Below are 16,827 nucleotides of genomic sequence, written 5' to 3' on the forward strand. Positions count from 1 at the left end.
TGAGACTTAGTTCCAACTAACTAGGAAAGCAAAAAACAAACAAGCTGTGGCTCAAGCGGTAGAACACCAACCCTGAACAAAAAGCTAAGGGACAGCACGCAAGCCCTAAATTCCAGCTGCAGCACACACACACACACACACACACACACACACACACACACACACACACACACACACGGAAACTACTAGCTTTTGAAAACATTATTTGTAAAGTATATTTTGATTTCCAACTAGATCACACTTATGGAAATCTTATTCCATAATCTAAAATCTCCCTGTGGACACACTTCCTAATGGCTGTGAGTAAAGGCTTCTTTGAGCTCCTTCTGAGTGATATCATTCAGGGAAAGGAAAGGGGTAGTGTATGTAAAGAGCTGCTGTAAAGAGCTAACTGATCTGTATATGGACGAAAGGCAATTGAGAGAAATCACAAATATCCTCTTGGCTTGCACTCTGAATACCACTACTCTTCCTCATTTGAATCAGAGCCAAAGTCCTACAGACAACCTTCCACCACAAGACCACTCATGAAACTGGGCAGAAGGGCCAGGGAAGAAAAGAGTAGAAGCCAAAGAGTCTGGCACACAGTGCTTTCAAATGCCTGTAACTCCAAAGTCAAGGCTTTACCCAGTGTCCTCACCCTAGCCCACAGAGAACCCAGGGACAGGGGCTTCAGGTTTCATTGCAGGAGCTCTCTCTGAGAAGCAAGGTAAGCTCAGAAGTGACTCAGAAGTCTGGCTGCAAGAAAGCTTTATGACAAGGTACCTCTTGGGCTCTCAGTTCTACAAATCTACTTTAGCTGACATTTTATAATCAAGTGAAAATAAAAGAGCATGGAGTTGTTGGCTTTTATCTGTAATCCTAGCTACTCAGGAGGCTGAGATCTGAGGATCATGATTAGCAGCCAGCTCAGGCAGATAAATCTGGGAGACTCTAATCTCCAATTAACCAGCTTAAGGTAGAGCTGTGGCTCAAGTGATAGAGTGCTATCCTTGAGTGAAAAGGTTAAAGGACAGTGCCCACACCTATAGTTCAAGCCCTATTACTGTTACACATGCATGCATGTGCACATACACACACATTGTACATTATCATAATTTGGTTTATTAATAAGCAGAGTCTATGTCTAGGGTGCTTGGGGACAATACTAATTACTCACTAACATTGAAATTCTACTGCTTTTTACATAGGTTTTGATTTTCCCAAAGGTGTGATCAAATATTTTTACTTGGGACATTACATTTCAAATGGCCAAAGAAACCTGAAATACTTCATACTGGGGACTTAAGATGACTTGATATTTCTTTCTTATAAATGATGTTACCAAATCATTGATGTGGGTGATAGCCAACACAAATACTCTGAAAGCTCTTTTACTTGTTGTGATAAGAATATTGCACGTAGCATTTTCTCATCTTGGAAGAACAGGCACCTATAAACATTCCTAGATGATTCTCAGTATGTTTTTTTTCTTACAGAGATACATTTGCTGATGAAGGGAGGGAGTGGACACAGTCAATAGATCTGCTCTTACTGAAGTTCTCAGTTGTATGTACAAAGTCAAACCACATCATGAACTGCTGTAGTGAGACTAAAAGGCCAAATAAGAACAGTGCTCTTGGCTCACACCTCTAATCCTAGCTACTCAGGAGGCTGAGATGTGAACATTGTAGTTCAAAGCCAATGCTGAGTTCAAGACCCAGCAACCATCATTTTTGCTGTTTGAAATATGTGTGTGTGTGTGTGTGTGTGTGTGTGTGTGTGTGTGTGTGTGTTTATTTCAAGAAAAGGTTGAATGATATGATTTCTGGCAAAAATTCAGCCTCACAAAAATCCACAGGAAGCCAGAGTCAGGCAGAGGATTTTCTGTGACTGGGAACACCAACACATGGAGAAAAACTATAGAAAACATGGCCTGGAAGCCTCCTCTCCTGCCATATGGACAAAATGATGGGCTTAGATCTAGGCACCTACCTGCCTGTTGAGTGGTCCTCCATCCAAAGTCTGCAGCCGGGGTCCGTGGTCACCAGTCTGCACAGGAGCATGTGGAGAATGCTCCCCCACTGGAAAGCCACAGCCTTGCTCCCCATCATCTCGGGCTGGTCTTTCCATCTGGTGACCCCCCTGGATTCCCAGTTCACCAAGCCCAGGGAAGGTCTCTGGATGTTCACTCTGAAACCAGCAACACATGATAATCATAGTTTTGCTTATGCCTTTTCTCACTGTAGGCCAAAGTTTTTTAGACAGTATCTTGCTATATTGCACAGCCTGGCATCAAACTCCTGGGCTCAGACAAGCTACTCACTTAAGCTTTCTGAGCATTTGGAACTGCCTGGAGACAGCCTAATTTTCATTGTTTGAGGGTAACCATCTACTTCATGGATTATCAAATCCTTTCCTTCACTTTTCTCCCTAAAGATGCTCATTTTGATTATTTTATTCATTGGTATGTCCTCTGTTTAAACAACACAGGATGGGTGCTTGATTTATTAGGGAAAATACAAATAAGAAACTTTACCTTTCATAAATGGGTATTGCTCACAGCTATAGAGTTTCCTTTCCTACCGTATCAGTTACTACCTTTGTGTGTGTCATGAGAACACTTATGATCTACTTAGCAAATTTCAAGGCTCAATAACACACTGCCAATTACAATCACAGTATTGTAAATTAAATCTCTAGACTTATCCACACTATATAACTGAAACATTTGACCAACATTTACCCACTTTTACAACTGTCAAAGCCCTGGTAACGACCATTATACTCTGGTTCTATGAGTTTGAAATTTTTAGATTCACCTAAAAATGCAAATTATGCAGTGCCTATCTTTCTGCATCTGGCTTATTTCACTTGATAATAATGCTTTCTAAACTCAACAATATTGTTGCATATGAAGAAATTTCTTTTTATTTGTAAAGCTGGATAATATTCCTATATATTTATATATATATAATGTTATATTTAACTACTCATCCATCCATAGATAATTAGGGTACTTCTATATTTTGACCATTGTTAAAAAATAGCTATAGTTTTATAATGTACTATGATGTCTCTCATCTCCTTTGCTGTCCCTTGGTTATCTCATATTGTTATAGTATCTCACTTTGTTATCTGATATATTGAATTTATTTGTATTTGGTTATTTGAAATTTGATAGGGAAGGGGGGAAAACCAAGACGGGTGGGGGGTGTGGGGGGGAGGGTAATGGGTACCAAGACATGTGAAAGGGTATCAATGTATGTGAATTAATGCACCTTCTATCTGGCAAATATCATGTAACCCTTTTACTAATTACAATAAAAAAAGAAATTAGATGAAATGGAAAAAAATAGCTATAGTTTTAGAAATTAGAGGAGAGATCAACAGAAATCCCTACAATCATTTGTAGGCTTTGCTTAATGATGGTTTTCCAAGGATCCTCAAAGTCCAGTTTAATCAATTTTTGAAGACTTTCTTCACCCTGAAGAAAGAGAATCACTATTCACAGTTTAACTAAAACTTACTGATGCCATTTACTACAGCGGAAAACAGACAAAAGGTCTTGGGAGGCTCAGTGCTTTGAAGTGGCTGAGCAAGCAGTCTGGGTGTGGCTCCATACAACACACAGCCTAGTGACTCCAGCCTACCAGAAAGCAAAAACTGTGGAGATAGAGGTCACTCTGCCTTCACTTCAGCAATAAATCCCAGTAACAAGCTCTGTCCTGTATGAAATCTGGGACTTGAGACACAATGGCAAAAACATAAATGAGCTTCAGAGGTGACAAATTAACCCTGTGAGAGCCTTACAAAAGGCGGTGTACAGTGGTACACACATAATCCCAGCTACTCAGGAGGCAGAGTCAGGAGAATTTAGAATTTGGGCAGAAGCACACACACACACACACACACACACACACACACACAATCAAAAACAAAAGAAAAAAAAAACACAAAAGACTGGGGATGTAGCTCAAGTAGTAGGATGCTTCCCCATCAAGCATGAGGTTCAATCCCAGTGGGACAAAATAAAACACTGTAAAGCGGGATGCCAGTGGTTCATGCCTATTATCCTAGCTACTTCCATAGGCTGAGAGCTAAGGATTTAGGTTGGAAGACATCCTGGACAGGAAAAGTCTGAGACACTTACTTCAATTGGCAACCAAAAAGCTGGAAATAGGGTTGTGGCCTAAGTGGTAGAGTGCTAGCTTTGAGCATAAAACCTCAGGGAACTAGTGCCCAGACTCTGGGTACAAGCCGTAGGAGACACACACACACACACACACACACACACACACACACACACACACGCTATAGTTGTCTTGGGCCCTAATGTCTGGAAACATGGACTGAAATGGGAAAGGGGGCAAGCATTTAAATGAGCTTTTATTTTAGTTTGCATTTAAACACTGAATTTGTTATTCAAATTAAGAAATCATACATTTTGTGTCGACGATGCTCATTATCTTAAAGGTGTCATTCAATTTGCCCATATTAAAAAGTACATTGCTAATTGCAGCAAACTAAGAGAGCCCAGTGGTTGCAGAAACACAGACACCAGACAGGGTAGGGACCGGGGCTCCACAGTCCTCAATATCACCATCACACAGATTCTCACAGGGCTTGAACCCAGCTTCTATAAGCAGCAAGCTTGAATGAGATGGCAAAGCTCTCAGGCTGAGCACTCCAGCAACAAAGGAGATGACAGCAACACTTTATTCCAGCACAGCACAGAACTCCTGGATACATGTATACCTGGACTAGCCATTGCACTTCTAATGTACAAAAAGTAATTTAAAATAATAGGGCATGGCTTTGTGTGGGGTGAAGGGTAACAGTGTCTGAAGGTCAAGGACAAAGCACACGACTACAATGAACTCCAGGAGGGCCTTACCTCCAGGAAATCCTCTCCTCCCTCTTCCATCTGCTTCCCCTGCCGCCAGTGTTTCAGCAGCCACCGGAGCTTGACATAGAAGAGGAAAATGTTCTGCTTTAAAGACCGGAGCTCCTGCTGCAGAAGATTCTTCTCATCGCTCCACGTTCGCTCATGGAGGGTGTTCTGTAAAGCCAGGCTGTTCATCTCCAGTTCTTTCCACCTCAAGGCGTACAGGTGCTCCTCCTCCATCTTGAACAAAAGCAAAGAAGAGAGGATAACATGTAGCTACTTCAGTTTGCCACTCAAACCCAACGAGACATCTTTGCCAACTGTTAGTTAATCTAGACTACATACATACAGTGATAAAGGACTTGAAATGTTTACTATGTAAAAAAAAAGCCTTCAAATGTTTTTGTGATCAGAAGCAAGCACAATTTCAAAGGAAGAAACTGTAGACATTTATTACTATCGATCTCTCACAGTGGTTTTAGATTATTTCTAAATCCCTTCAGGAGAACTGTTTCTTGGATGTATAACTTACAGCCATTTAAGCCATTCCCATTTTCTCTGTGCAAATATGTGACATGGGGCATTTTAGAATGGTAAAAAGCGATGAACTAGAAATACATTCCTTTACTTTCTGACAGAGAATACCAAGCTGATAGAAAGTCCACCAAGAGCTGGGAAGTCAGAGCCACTAGAACAGAAAAGATTCTGCCTGTAGCAGTGAGCAAAAAGAAAAGGTGGTAATTATTTAAGAGTTAAGGTTCCTATCAGATATGCCTATCTCCAGGAAAACAACAAAATTCCCGGATTTTAATTTGGTGGAGGGTCTTTTTATGCTAAGATTCGTTTTCACTCACCGCTGGCATTTTACCTCAGCAAAGCCATTCCTCTAGTCTAGCATTTTGCTACCTAATCTGAGTTTCATGCATTTTCTGGCTCAAACTAGCTTTAAATTTCAATGCTCCAAGTTCAGCCTTCTCCGTGGGTGAGCCACAGATCTCTAGTTTAAGTTCCTGTTTTCTAAATACCTATTGGCACTGTTCAAAGCCAGCAAAAATCATTATGCGTCAATATTGACTAGGTCAAAGGGTACAAATAAAATCCCATCTTGCAAATAAAGATACAAGAGTAATTTCTATTATAATACCTACAGAAGAGCAAAGGCTTCCATGCAACAGAGCAAAACTGGGGTTAGAATGGCGACCTTACTATTTACCAGTTGCCGACTCCTGATTTAATATTCCCTCTTATGCCAAAAGCCATTGTATTAGTAATTCTCAGGAACCCTGAAGTAGGACTAATGGCTGTCTGTGAGTGCTACCCAGACAGTTAAAGTACTAAATGGAGGCCAGCCATGAGGAATGCAAAGGGCTCTGGGCAGATCTAGAGTTCTGCAAACTCCCACAGCCCATGTCTTAACACCTGTTCTGCACTTACAGCTAAAAGCAGAGAAAACACTGGCAATTTTATCCAGCACCTTAGCAGCTCTCAGAGGCCTGAGGCTGGTTGTGGGCATAAAAATGCACGAGTGCAGGAGTAAAGGTAACGTGGAACACGTGGAATTCCATGACTGCAGCTCCTCTGTTGCCCTGCTCTCAACTGATTCACAGTGGGAAAGCCTCAGATTCCTCAGGTACACAAGCTGCTTTGAAGATGTGACAGAAAGGTGTTGAGACCCCAGGGGCTACATCTCCCAAGGGCATTCTCACGTCCTTTGTCTGCAGCACCCTCTCCCACCCAGGCTCTCCTCACCCTCTCTTTTGGCCCCAATCACTGTCCCTTAAGAAGCCTCCAGTGCTTCTTAAATTACAGAGCTCAGTCTTCTTCCCGCTAGGGATATAGAGGATACTTTCCTTTTGCTTCTGAACAAGCCTGAAGAACAAAATCTTCCTCACTCTGGACTCTTATCTTCAGCATACTCCTCGATGGTGTACCCAGTGTTACATACAGCTAGAGCTTGCCACTGTCTTAATATTTCACTGATTAAGCTAATTTGTCAAGACATTTTGGAGGCTGTGCTAAATAAATAAACAATCTGAATTAGGAATTTGTCTCTTGAGTAACTAAGTCATTTCCTTTGGTAATGTTATGTGAGACTTCCCATTTCTGTGGGAAGAGGACAGTGGGGAACACTCAAGCCCTCAGTTCTGCCCTCCCGAGGCAGCAGATGCTCACTTAACCCCGTGACCTGCTCAGATGCCCTTAGCCTCAGTCACCACAGAGCCACTGGCATATATGACACATACTCCATGCCAAAACAGATTCCAAGATACACTGGGTCCCTCGTTTTACATAGTATAACATCAAGAGACACCTTCTCTGTTTTACTTTCAAGAACAAACACAAGAAAGGAGGAGTAATGGGAAATTCTGAGCCTAGATACTTGTCCTCGACTTAATTAGGCATAAGGGTGTTGGGGATCACAATGTCTTGGGGAGGCTTGGAACCAGGAGTGCCTGCATCTGGGAATCCCTTCCACTGAGGACTCTGGGAGAGGATCTAGTGGATAACAGATAATTCACCTGCAACAGATCATCTGAAAATGGCTAGGAGTTATCGAGGCCATATCTTGGTTTCTGGCAGCTTCTTCAAAACTACAGTTTAGGATGAGTTTATTTTTCAATCAAAAAATTCACTTAAGTCAGTATGACAATCCTAATACCATTTGCATTCAAGACCCATATTTGATATTAACTTGCTGTGAAGTTTGATAGATCTGAGAACAAATTCCTTCCTTCTCATCATAAGTTTTGCCTTCTGTGGTCTGTTGCCCAAAATCAATCATAGCCCAATAATATTAAATCAAAAGTCCAAGAGATGCAAATCAGTTTAAAAATAATGTCTTGAATGCGCAATCCTCCCCTTCTCTATCTCTCGAAGTGTTGAGGTTATAGGCCTGCATGCCCTGCCATAAATTTTAATTAAAACTATTATAAGTCATTATAATGGCCCTATTTTATGACTACTCACTGTTGTCAGGATTTTATTGTGCCTAATTTGTAAGTTAAGCTTTATCATAGGTGCACATATGTACAATATTGGCAAACATAGTATTTAAGGGTTTTGGTACTATCTGCATTTTTGAGACTCCACAAAGCCAGCTGCAGTGTATGTGCCTGTGGATAAAGGGAGGCAAGTGTAGTGAAAAAATGTCCCATAGAGAAGAGGAGTGAGCTTGGCTGGGTGAACTGTCCATATTCCTATGGGTCATACAGCCTACACATGATTGACAGCATTCTTTACAAATGCACCTTGATGTCTCTTCTGAGGAAGCCTGCAGGCTAAGAAGCAATGGTGCTGAAATGCCTGTGACATATTTACCTTGTGGATCTTGTTTGTAAATGCCTCTGTCTCCTCTTGATGCAGTCTGGTCGCCTGCACGAGCTGACCCTGTAGCTCTTCTATCGAAACACTCTGCTCAGGTAAAACAGGGGGGCCCCTGAGCTGATCAGTGGGATAAAGGAAGGGGTTTAGTGGAGACGAGAATTCTGCTTGACGTGATGACATAGGACAGACATCCGTACAAGCTGAGACACACGTGGGAGACACAGCACGTGGGGCTGCAGCAGTGGAGTGACTGTGGACACCTCCCCTGGGGCTTCTTACAGGGGAGCCTGACACTCTAAGCACCATGACTACCTGTGTGGCAAGGTAATGGGCTACTCTTCCTGCCCTTCACCTCTTACCCAGGAGCCAGAAAAGTAAGCCAGGCAGGATTTACAACTGGGGTCCTTGCCAACATAACAGCTTCTAGGTTTAGTTCTACAGTGGCAGAACTGAATTGACAATAGCTACCTATCCTCAGCTTCTTAGATTCACTTCCTGGGTCATATGGGGACCTCTGAGGTTGCACAATGATTCTGTTCAGGCATGTGCTTATTAGGGATTTTCCTGTCTTCCAAACATGCCTTCCATTCACCTTGGTAATGTGACCTTGGCTGCTCAGGATGGTTGAGGTGGGGCCCTTCTCAAGGCCAAATACTGCCTATAAGCCACTAAAGAGTAAAAACTGGCCACGAGAAATAGCACAAAGACATCTGTTATTTTCAGGCTAAAAACAGAGAATTTGTATTTTTATTGGTGATGATTTACACCTTAAGTACAAACGGCCATGGGAGAGGGATCCATCATTATTTTTAAATTAAAGTGTTTTTTTTTAAGATGGACGCAGTTATATTAAAAATTTCAAGCATCATTAAAAATTAAAGTGAGATATTTGCCCATTCACTTGAGCTACTTAAAGAGAGGTGACTTATAAAGCTAGGAATGAAGAGTGGATTGTCGCAATAAAACCCTGTCATTTCCCTGGCTCTTTCTCCTCCCAGGGGACACTGCTCCTCCTCAGGGTCTAGGCTATGTGGCTTTCATAAGTGAGGATCATGCACCGAAAACAGAAAATGTAGGAAACCAACGTGGAGAGCCCTTCACTTAGCACTCCTGAGTAACAGGGTACACTTACAGGAAGAATGAAGGAGAGGAAATCAGAGATGCCTGGGATTCATCAACTTTTTGATCAAATTTTGAAAGCTAGATTTAAACTCATCCAACTGTAAAAAAAACTCAAGAACTTCTGAGAACATGAAATGCTTAAGTTGCCAGTTATTGGAAGTTATAACCTTTTATCTATGAATCCTCTTTAAAAAGAGATATTTCTCTATAGGTTGAGTTTACCCCAATGACTTGCTTTTCATTGCTAAAAGCCCTATGTTATTACTTTCAAATGTGTAATCTTTCAATGTTAGCAATTTATTCTTGTCTCATGTTGGCTTGTCTTTTATAGTTTTGAACACACCTATTGTGTAGCGTCTTATTTGATAATTTAAAGGTCTTAAGAGTCAAATCCGGCAGTGAGCCAACCCCTACTCTAGTCAGATAGCTTTTTGATCATGCATTTGTAGTTCCGCATGCTGAGTTCATTTTCGATGGACAGTCATCTATGTGCCTCCTATGTGACTTGGCTAAGGTTGTACCTCCAGGTTGGTTGTGTGTTTGCAGGAGGCATCAATAAGACATAAATTCCTGTCCTTGGGCCTTTCTACACCAAACTGGTAAGATCACTTCAACCCTAACACTGAATAATCCCAGCTATGATTTCTTCTACTTCCAACTCAGAGAACTTGCTGGGTGAGAAAGTGTCCTACTATCTCCCTCCTGCCTGGCAACTATGGGCTAATGTTTCTCCTGTTCATTAATGTCTCCCAGCAGGTGCTGGGCACAAAGCCCTGGCTCTAGTTCCTTAGAGTTACTGCAACCAAGAATCCTGGTTACCAATTCTGATAACTATTCCCTTAATTCATCTACCTAATGATCTTTCCTTTTTCAATTCTAAAATAAATTCCAATCTTGGGAATTCAGTTATGTAAACAAAAGGATGCTTTCTGTTTTATTCAAGCCAATATTGATTGGGTACTTAAGAGTACTAAGCATTGGAGTCAGAGTAGGAAATGAAGTCACCAAACCCTGCCTCTAAGGGGCTATAATTCAGGTGTTTCTACTTGTAGCAATGTTTCCAGGTAGTCTGAGCTACTGGCTACCAGCTTTACTTTCCAGTTACACATTATTCTATAAACTTAAAATACAAAGGTCCTTCACATTGTGATGCATCAGAAAGCTTTATACTGTTAAGATAGTAAAACAGATGTCCTAATCAAGCTTAATTAGGAAAATGGATAAGCTATGTAAGTCAATTTCTATTTTCAGGTTGAGTATATCCATTCTCCAAAAAAAAAAAAAATGAGACATTTTGGGATAGGCCAAGTCTAAACAACAAAAAAAAATCCATGTGTGTTTTGTATATACTTTATTCACACTGACTGATGATTACTTAATACAATCTTTAAAACCATGCTGTGCATAAAGTTTCAGAGTATAGAATTTTATCTCTCTGGAATCATGTGGGTGGCTCAAAGCTACTTAGTTTGGCTTCAATCTTAATAAATACTTTATTGTTTTAAGCAGGTAGATTAGCCTCATATTTCATCCTATGATTGAAAATAGGTCCTCCTGTTTCAGCAACTCCTTTGAAAGGTACAGAAGAGGACCCTTACGGTACTATGAGAGTGTTGCCTGAAAATGTCCAATATACCTACGGAGGTTCATAGCAGGTAAGCCTGGTCTATCTAGGCTGGCCTATGAGAAGTTTATTTTCTTGGATTATCCCTTTTGGCAAATGGAATACTAAAATTTCTGACAGCCACCCCTAGCCAATATGCCAATGTCACTCCAGTGTTACAAAGAACAAAGTACAAACACATTATGGCAAAAGTTTCCATCTAGAATGACTCTACTGCCACATTACTGCATACAATTACATACATTTGGGGAACATTTTCATACAGCACATAAATTTTCTCCAGTAAAATAGACACATTTCTTTATCACCAAATTCTCAAAGGCTTGCTCCTAAAACCCATCCCTTGTTCACTTACCTATGATTCTGATCATATAATACATGAATGCATCCTGATCTATAAAAGCAGTTTTGCTATTGGTGTTTTGGTTTTGCAATATTAGAGTTTAAATTTAGGGTCTCACACTTACTACACAGGCACTCTACCACTTGAGCCACACCTTCAGCCCTTTTCTGTGTTAGTTATTTTTCTTTTTGATAAGGTTTTACTTTATGATCAGAGCAGCCTGGATTACAATCCTTCTCTTTGCACTTTCTAACATCGCTGGGGTGACAGGCACACACACTGCCATGCCCAGTCATTGGTCCAAATGGAGTTTCCTTAACTTTTTTTGTCCAGACTGGTCTCAAATCACAACATGACTTAGTGGTAGAGTGCTTGCCTAGCATGCATGAAGCCCTGAGTTCGATTCCTCAGATAAACAGAAAAGAAAGTTAGAAATGGCACTGTGGCTCAAGTGGTAGAGTGCTAGCCTTGAGCAAAAAGAAGCTCAAGGACTGTGCCTGGGCCCTGAGTTCATCAAGCCCCTGGACTGGCAAAAACAAACAAACAAACAGAATCCCCCACAAACCCCTACTTTCGGCCCCCCAAGTGGCTAAGATTAAAGATCTGAGGCACTGTTCCCATTTTAAACCATGTCCACTTGTTTCCAAAGCTGTGAAGACATGAATCCTGATATCATGACCATTCTTCTCGCTTGTTGGCACTCTGAATCCCAGCACCCATGTTTTCCCTGGAGTCCATGTACTGCTGTGATTCACCTTATTAATTTTTGGGACATCTCCCAAGAAGCTGGCTTAAAATTGTTTTGCCACAGTTCAGAAAATAACATCACTATCTCAATAAACAGAAAGAGAAGCATCAAGCTGGAGATGTAGCTCAAGTTGTAGAGCATCAACCACGAGTGAATAAACCAAGTGAGCACACGGCCCTGAGTTCAAGCTCTAGTATCAGCAAAAACAAAAGAAAACAGAGAAATGCTTTTCATTATGGGCCCTATAATAAATACTCAGCAATACAGCTTTCACACCAGGACTTTACAACACCTCCATTATCAAGACTTCACTTATGGTGAGCTCCATTTTATCCCTGCCAGTTCTGCCACCACTCCTTCCAAACGCGGGCTATGAGGTCAACACATGTGTACAAATACTTGGCATAAACTCCACGTAGTTTTTGAGACTGGTATTCACAGCTGAGGCATAGGGATCGCAGATGCTCGGTGTGCTTCAATGATTAAAGGATAAAAGGAGGAGCCAGGGAGAAGAGCTCTTTGAGATTTCTGACCCAGAAACTCAATCCTCCGGGCACAGGCTTGGTTTCATTTATATGTGAAATCTGACCAGTGTCCGTGCTTGGCCACTTCTCATTCAGAACTATTTTTAAGGGGCCTGGCACATTCCACCTGAAAAATTCTATACACTATGCTCTTCACAAATGTGGATCTTTCAGCACGTTTAATGATAGGTGCAGGAGAAGAGGCCAGGGCATGGTGCTAGCATCCTGCAAATCAAAATCTCCAGGGATGAGCAAGCAACAGAAGTATTCATCCTTCTGAAGCCTAATGGGCTGTCTTAAGTACCCCTCGCCCCCCACTCCACTCTCCATCCATGTCTCACAATACAGACCAGGCACTGGGCCTGCTGAAATGAATATAGGGTAGATTTACTCTGCCTCCTCTTTCTATGCAGTATAAGAGTTTCGCCTGTGGTAATCACCAGGAGGCTTGTCTTTAGTTTTTTAGCAGTTAATTCTACATAGTTACATTAATCGTGGATGTTCATGGGCTCTGACTTTGTTTATTCTTGCTGTGGATCTGTGTTAAGACTGCTAGCCCAGCTGGGGACTGATCACTCATGCTTACAATCTGAGCTACCCAGAAAGCTGAGATCTGAGCATCAAGCTTCAAAGCCAGCTCAGGAAGAAAAGTTTTAGCTTCATAAACCAGAGTGGAGGGGGGAGAGAGGGAAGGAAAGGAAGAAAAAAAGAAAAAGGGAGAGGGAAGGGAAGATGAAGGAAGAATGGAGGGAGGGAATCTGTGCCTGCTGACAGGGAGTAGTGTGTAAAGATAGACTTTTCCATTTATCTGTGACTTGGTGTTATTACTACTGCTGTTGTTACTACTGTAATTTAAGCAAAAATACCCTCATCTTCCAAACTTAACAACTTCTTTCTCTATCCCCAAATATGAAAATGCTTAAGATCAAATTCATAAATGGGGTCTGATCCTTATAGAAAACTTTGGAAATTCACAACATTGTCTCTTCTTTTGTGCTAATACTGCTGGCATCTTCCCAACCCCCAATAACTAAGGACAAGAATCACAAAGAGGACTCCCCACTGCTACAAGTAGCTGGCCAGAGGACAAGATGAGTGGTTATTTAAAGGCCAGCGTTAAGAGGACACAAAGACAACTGCTAGCAGGCCATCTTCAGCTGTACATTAGCTGCTTTCAGGATCAGAATGTCTGTGGCTGGCCTTAGGGTGTGGCCCAGTGGCAGTGTACTTCCCAGGGAGAGTATCTGCAAGGCCCTGGGTTCCATCCATTCCCATCCAAGGAAAGGGAACGGTAGGAAAGGAAGGAGGAAGGGGGAGAAAGGAGAGAGCAGTAGGGGAGGGGAGAGGAGTGAAAGGAAGGGAAAGAGAGAGAGAAGGACAGAAACGGGAGGGGAGAATGGGAAAAGGGATGGGGAGAGGGGAGGGGAGAGAGGAGAAGGGGCAATTTGTCTTTTGTCAGTGACTGAGTTGTGGAATCTTTAACACAGCCTTTTGGGGTTGAGCTGCTGTTACAGGGGAGCTCTGTGTGCCATTTCCATGATAGCTTCCTACAGGCATATACTGCTGACGGCGAACTGAAGAGTGTTTTCCTTAGCTCCCTGGAATGCTAGCTTTTGCACAGCAGAGCCTTCCCAACTAGGTTGGCTAGAGCTGGCATCATCCCTGATCCAGGCCCAGCTACGGACTGACATTCATCTCCTCTAGCCAAAGGAAGCACTGTGGATATACTGAAGGGGCTTCTGAATATGTCCCATGAAAAGTCTCTTTCAAAACAGAATGTGTTCATATTCTCAAGTTTTCTCTTCCATGTGCAATGCCTTTGTGTCTACAAATGTCAAAGGAAAGGATGGAAGAGGAAGGACACATGAGTCCCCATTAACACTCCAGTCCCTTCTAGGAAACAGTGCTCCCTCCACTAGGCCTTTCATTAAAATAAAAGGGAAATGACTACCACGGCAGGTGGCTGGGTGTACAGTCAGTCCTGATGGACAATGACTAGAAACACAACCCAGGAGAGGGCAGCTCACTGCTGACCAGCCTCTGTGCCAGAGCTCAGGACCTAGTTGGTTACCAGCTCACCTAGGACCTCCTTAGTAAAGGTTTTACTTCCTGGGCTCATTTTCCTCATTATGGAAGTAGAGACTAAGTCTGAAGACTGCTTTAACTGGATTGCACTTGTCAGTGATCCCTATGTCACAACATGGCCTGGACACAACATGGCCTGAATGATGGCGTGGAAAGGGAGCTGTGGTGCTTACCAACAGCCCAGAGAAGGGTAAAGAGGACTGTGTACAGCCTGAGCTGGTTCTGACCCAGGACTGGGAAACCACTGTGGAAAAGGAGAAAGGACATAGAAAATAGACACCGGGATGGGGTCCTCCTGGCACTCTACAAAGCTAGCACAGTCACAGCATTTGGAAGTTTTGAGAAACTTCCTCATTTAGCAGCTCATTGGTTCTGGAAGTCACCCACATCGACCTACATGGGGCAGGCAGGGCAGTTTGCTAACCCTACAGAAAGCAGAAGCCGTGAGACTCGTCTGGAAAATCACACTAGCTGTTTTCTGCAGTGCCCCTGCTAAAAATCAGCTAGGTGCTATAGCCTTAACTAGAAGCTCAGAAGTGGACCTTCCTGAAATTCCTGTCCTAGAGACAGATCTGTCCAGCCCATTGAAATGTACATAGTTTTGAGTTTGTGACTGCCCATGTGTATCTAGTATTCTCAGAGGAGGAGACTGTGCACAGCACAGACTAACGAAAGTACTTCTTGGGAAAGTTCATATGGGCTAACTCAATAAATCCACGGGGAAAACAAATGTCCCAAATATTTGGCCACTCTGTTTTACTTTCTGATATAAAATGGAGGAACCTGCTTTGCAGGTTCCACACTGAAGTTGCTATGCTGTCAGACACGCCTAATTCTGTATCTAACAATGACGTTCAGGAAATGTTGAATGCAAAATGGCAGATGGTCACTTTGGGGCTCTCACCAGATGACCTTTCTAGCTCTTGACCTGTCTGTGGTGGCACTCTCCACTCCTCTAATGGGCATGCGAAGACTGCCAGTTTCCTACAAGGCTGGCACACACGTGTGCTTAGCTCTTCAGGGTGGGGAGCATCTCCTATCACCCCTCTTTGGTACACAGAGTTGTACCATACTTATTTTCGCCTGGAGTATGGACCTGGGTGCCAGCTTCCCGGGTGAGCCTAGCCTCTCTGGCAGCATGAGAATGATGTGCTGTGCAAGGCATTTCATAACACTTTTTAGCTTTTGTGTAAGCTGTTAAGAAATGATTTCCATGTCCTTGTGTGCACAAAGGTACAGATGTAATGCACTCTCTTACAAGGACCAGGGAAAAGCTGCAAAGCAGACCCATTTGGTCTCTTGTGGGAGAAGCAGTGGCCCCATACAAAGTACTTCTGACGATGGTGCCAGTTCGTGCCTCACTGGCAGCACACACGGTGGATCTGGGGCGTCATTCCTTAATGACACACATTAGCTTTTCTGCTCTGTGATCTGTTTCCAGCTGTGATAGTCCAACTCCGTGCCTGGGAATTAGGTGGTTATGGCCACATAGGAACTGAGATATTCAGGAGACTCTTCTGTATCTCACAAGGCATGCCCTTTTCTAACAGAGAATGTACCCCTGTGAATATGCTAAAACCCCGAGTGCCAGGCAGGGATCCAATCAGGGCCTGCTGCTCGGGCAGACCTTTCTGTTCTCTGTGGGGTGCCTTGTTTCAAAGCTTCCCGCATATAGAACCATAGATCATTTCAGCAATGCAGGTGGCTGCAGCTGTGTGTACAAGCGGTTACTATGGTAACAGAGTTGTCTGAGGATCCCACAAGTGGGACAGAAGACATCCTTGATTCTACCAACAGACCAAAACAAGTGTTTCTAGAGACCATGAGGCAGGTCATATGAGACACAGGCCATGAAGAATAAGAAGGAAAGGAAAGTTTCTTCCACCCCAGGAAGGATCCTGCTTTCTCTGCCATAGGGCAGGAAGCCATTGAACACTCTCAAGTTCAGTTCAGCATGTCTGCTCACCCCTCCAGGAACCACAGGACTTGGGGATCCAGGACTGGGGGAAGAAAGGGAGGATGTTGCTATGAGCCATCTCTTCCATTTGACAAGGAGGGTGGCGGGTCACCCATACACATCCGTGTACATATTTTGCTTGTCATTGCCTGCAATGAATTCTGATTCCAAGTTAAGTTCTACTTGGCTCCAGGTTCTGCTACCACGTGACCTAAGGATCTTATCCCATGGGA

General features: G+C 42.8%; 1 protein-coding gene and 1 non-coding gene across 5 annotated transcripts in view; both read right to left on the reverse strand.

Annotated features, from left to right (window-relative positions):
* Positions 1 to 16,827, reverse strand: part of Mtcl1 (microtubule crosslinking factor 1) — a 124,253-nt gene that overhangs the window by 32,356 nt on the left and 75,070 nt on the right. For 2 of the 4 annotated variants that reach the window (XM_090353467.1, XM_090353468.1), the window contains exons 7-9: positions 8,186 to 8,308; positions 4,877 to 5,107; positions 1,971 to 2,172 (exon numbers count right to left, since the gene is read on the reverse strand). In XM_090353467.1, coding sequence (XP_090209593.1) covers positions 1,971 to 2,172; positions 4,877 to 5,107; positions 8,186 to 8,308 — 556 coding nt within the window. The remainder of the gene's footprint in view (positions 1 to 1,970; positions 2,173 to 4,876; positions 5,108 to 8,185; positions 8,309 to 16,827) is intronic. The other 2 variants (XM_090353469.1, XM_090353470.1) reach the window with 1 other exon arrangement.
* On the reverse strand, positions 12,875 to 13,001 carry LOC150049935 (small nucleolar RNA SNORA51). Its single transcript, XR_016538939.1, has one exon. It is a non-coding gene; the product is annotated as a small nucleolar RNA SNORA51 (small nucleolar RNA).

The sequence above is a fragment of the Megascapheus bottae genome, chromosome 19 (genome assembly GCF_031878675.1).
Source record: "Megascapheus bottae isolate mThoBot1 chromosome 19, mThoBot2.hap1, whole genome shotgun sequence".
Classification (NCBI taxonomy): Eukaryota; Metazoa; Chordata; class Mammalia; order Rodentia; family Geomyidae; genus Megascapheus; species Megascapheus bottae.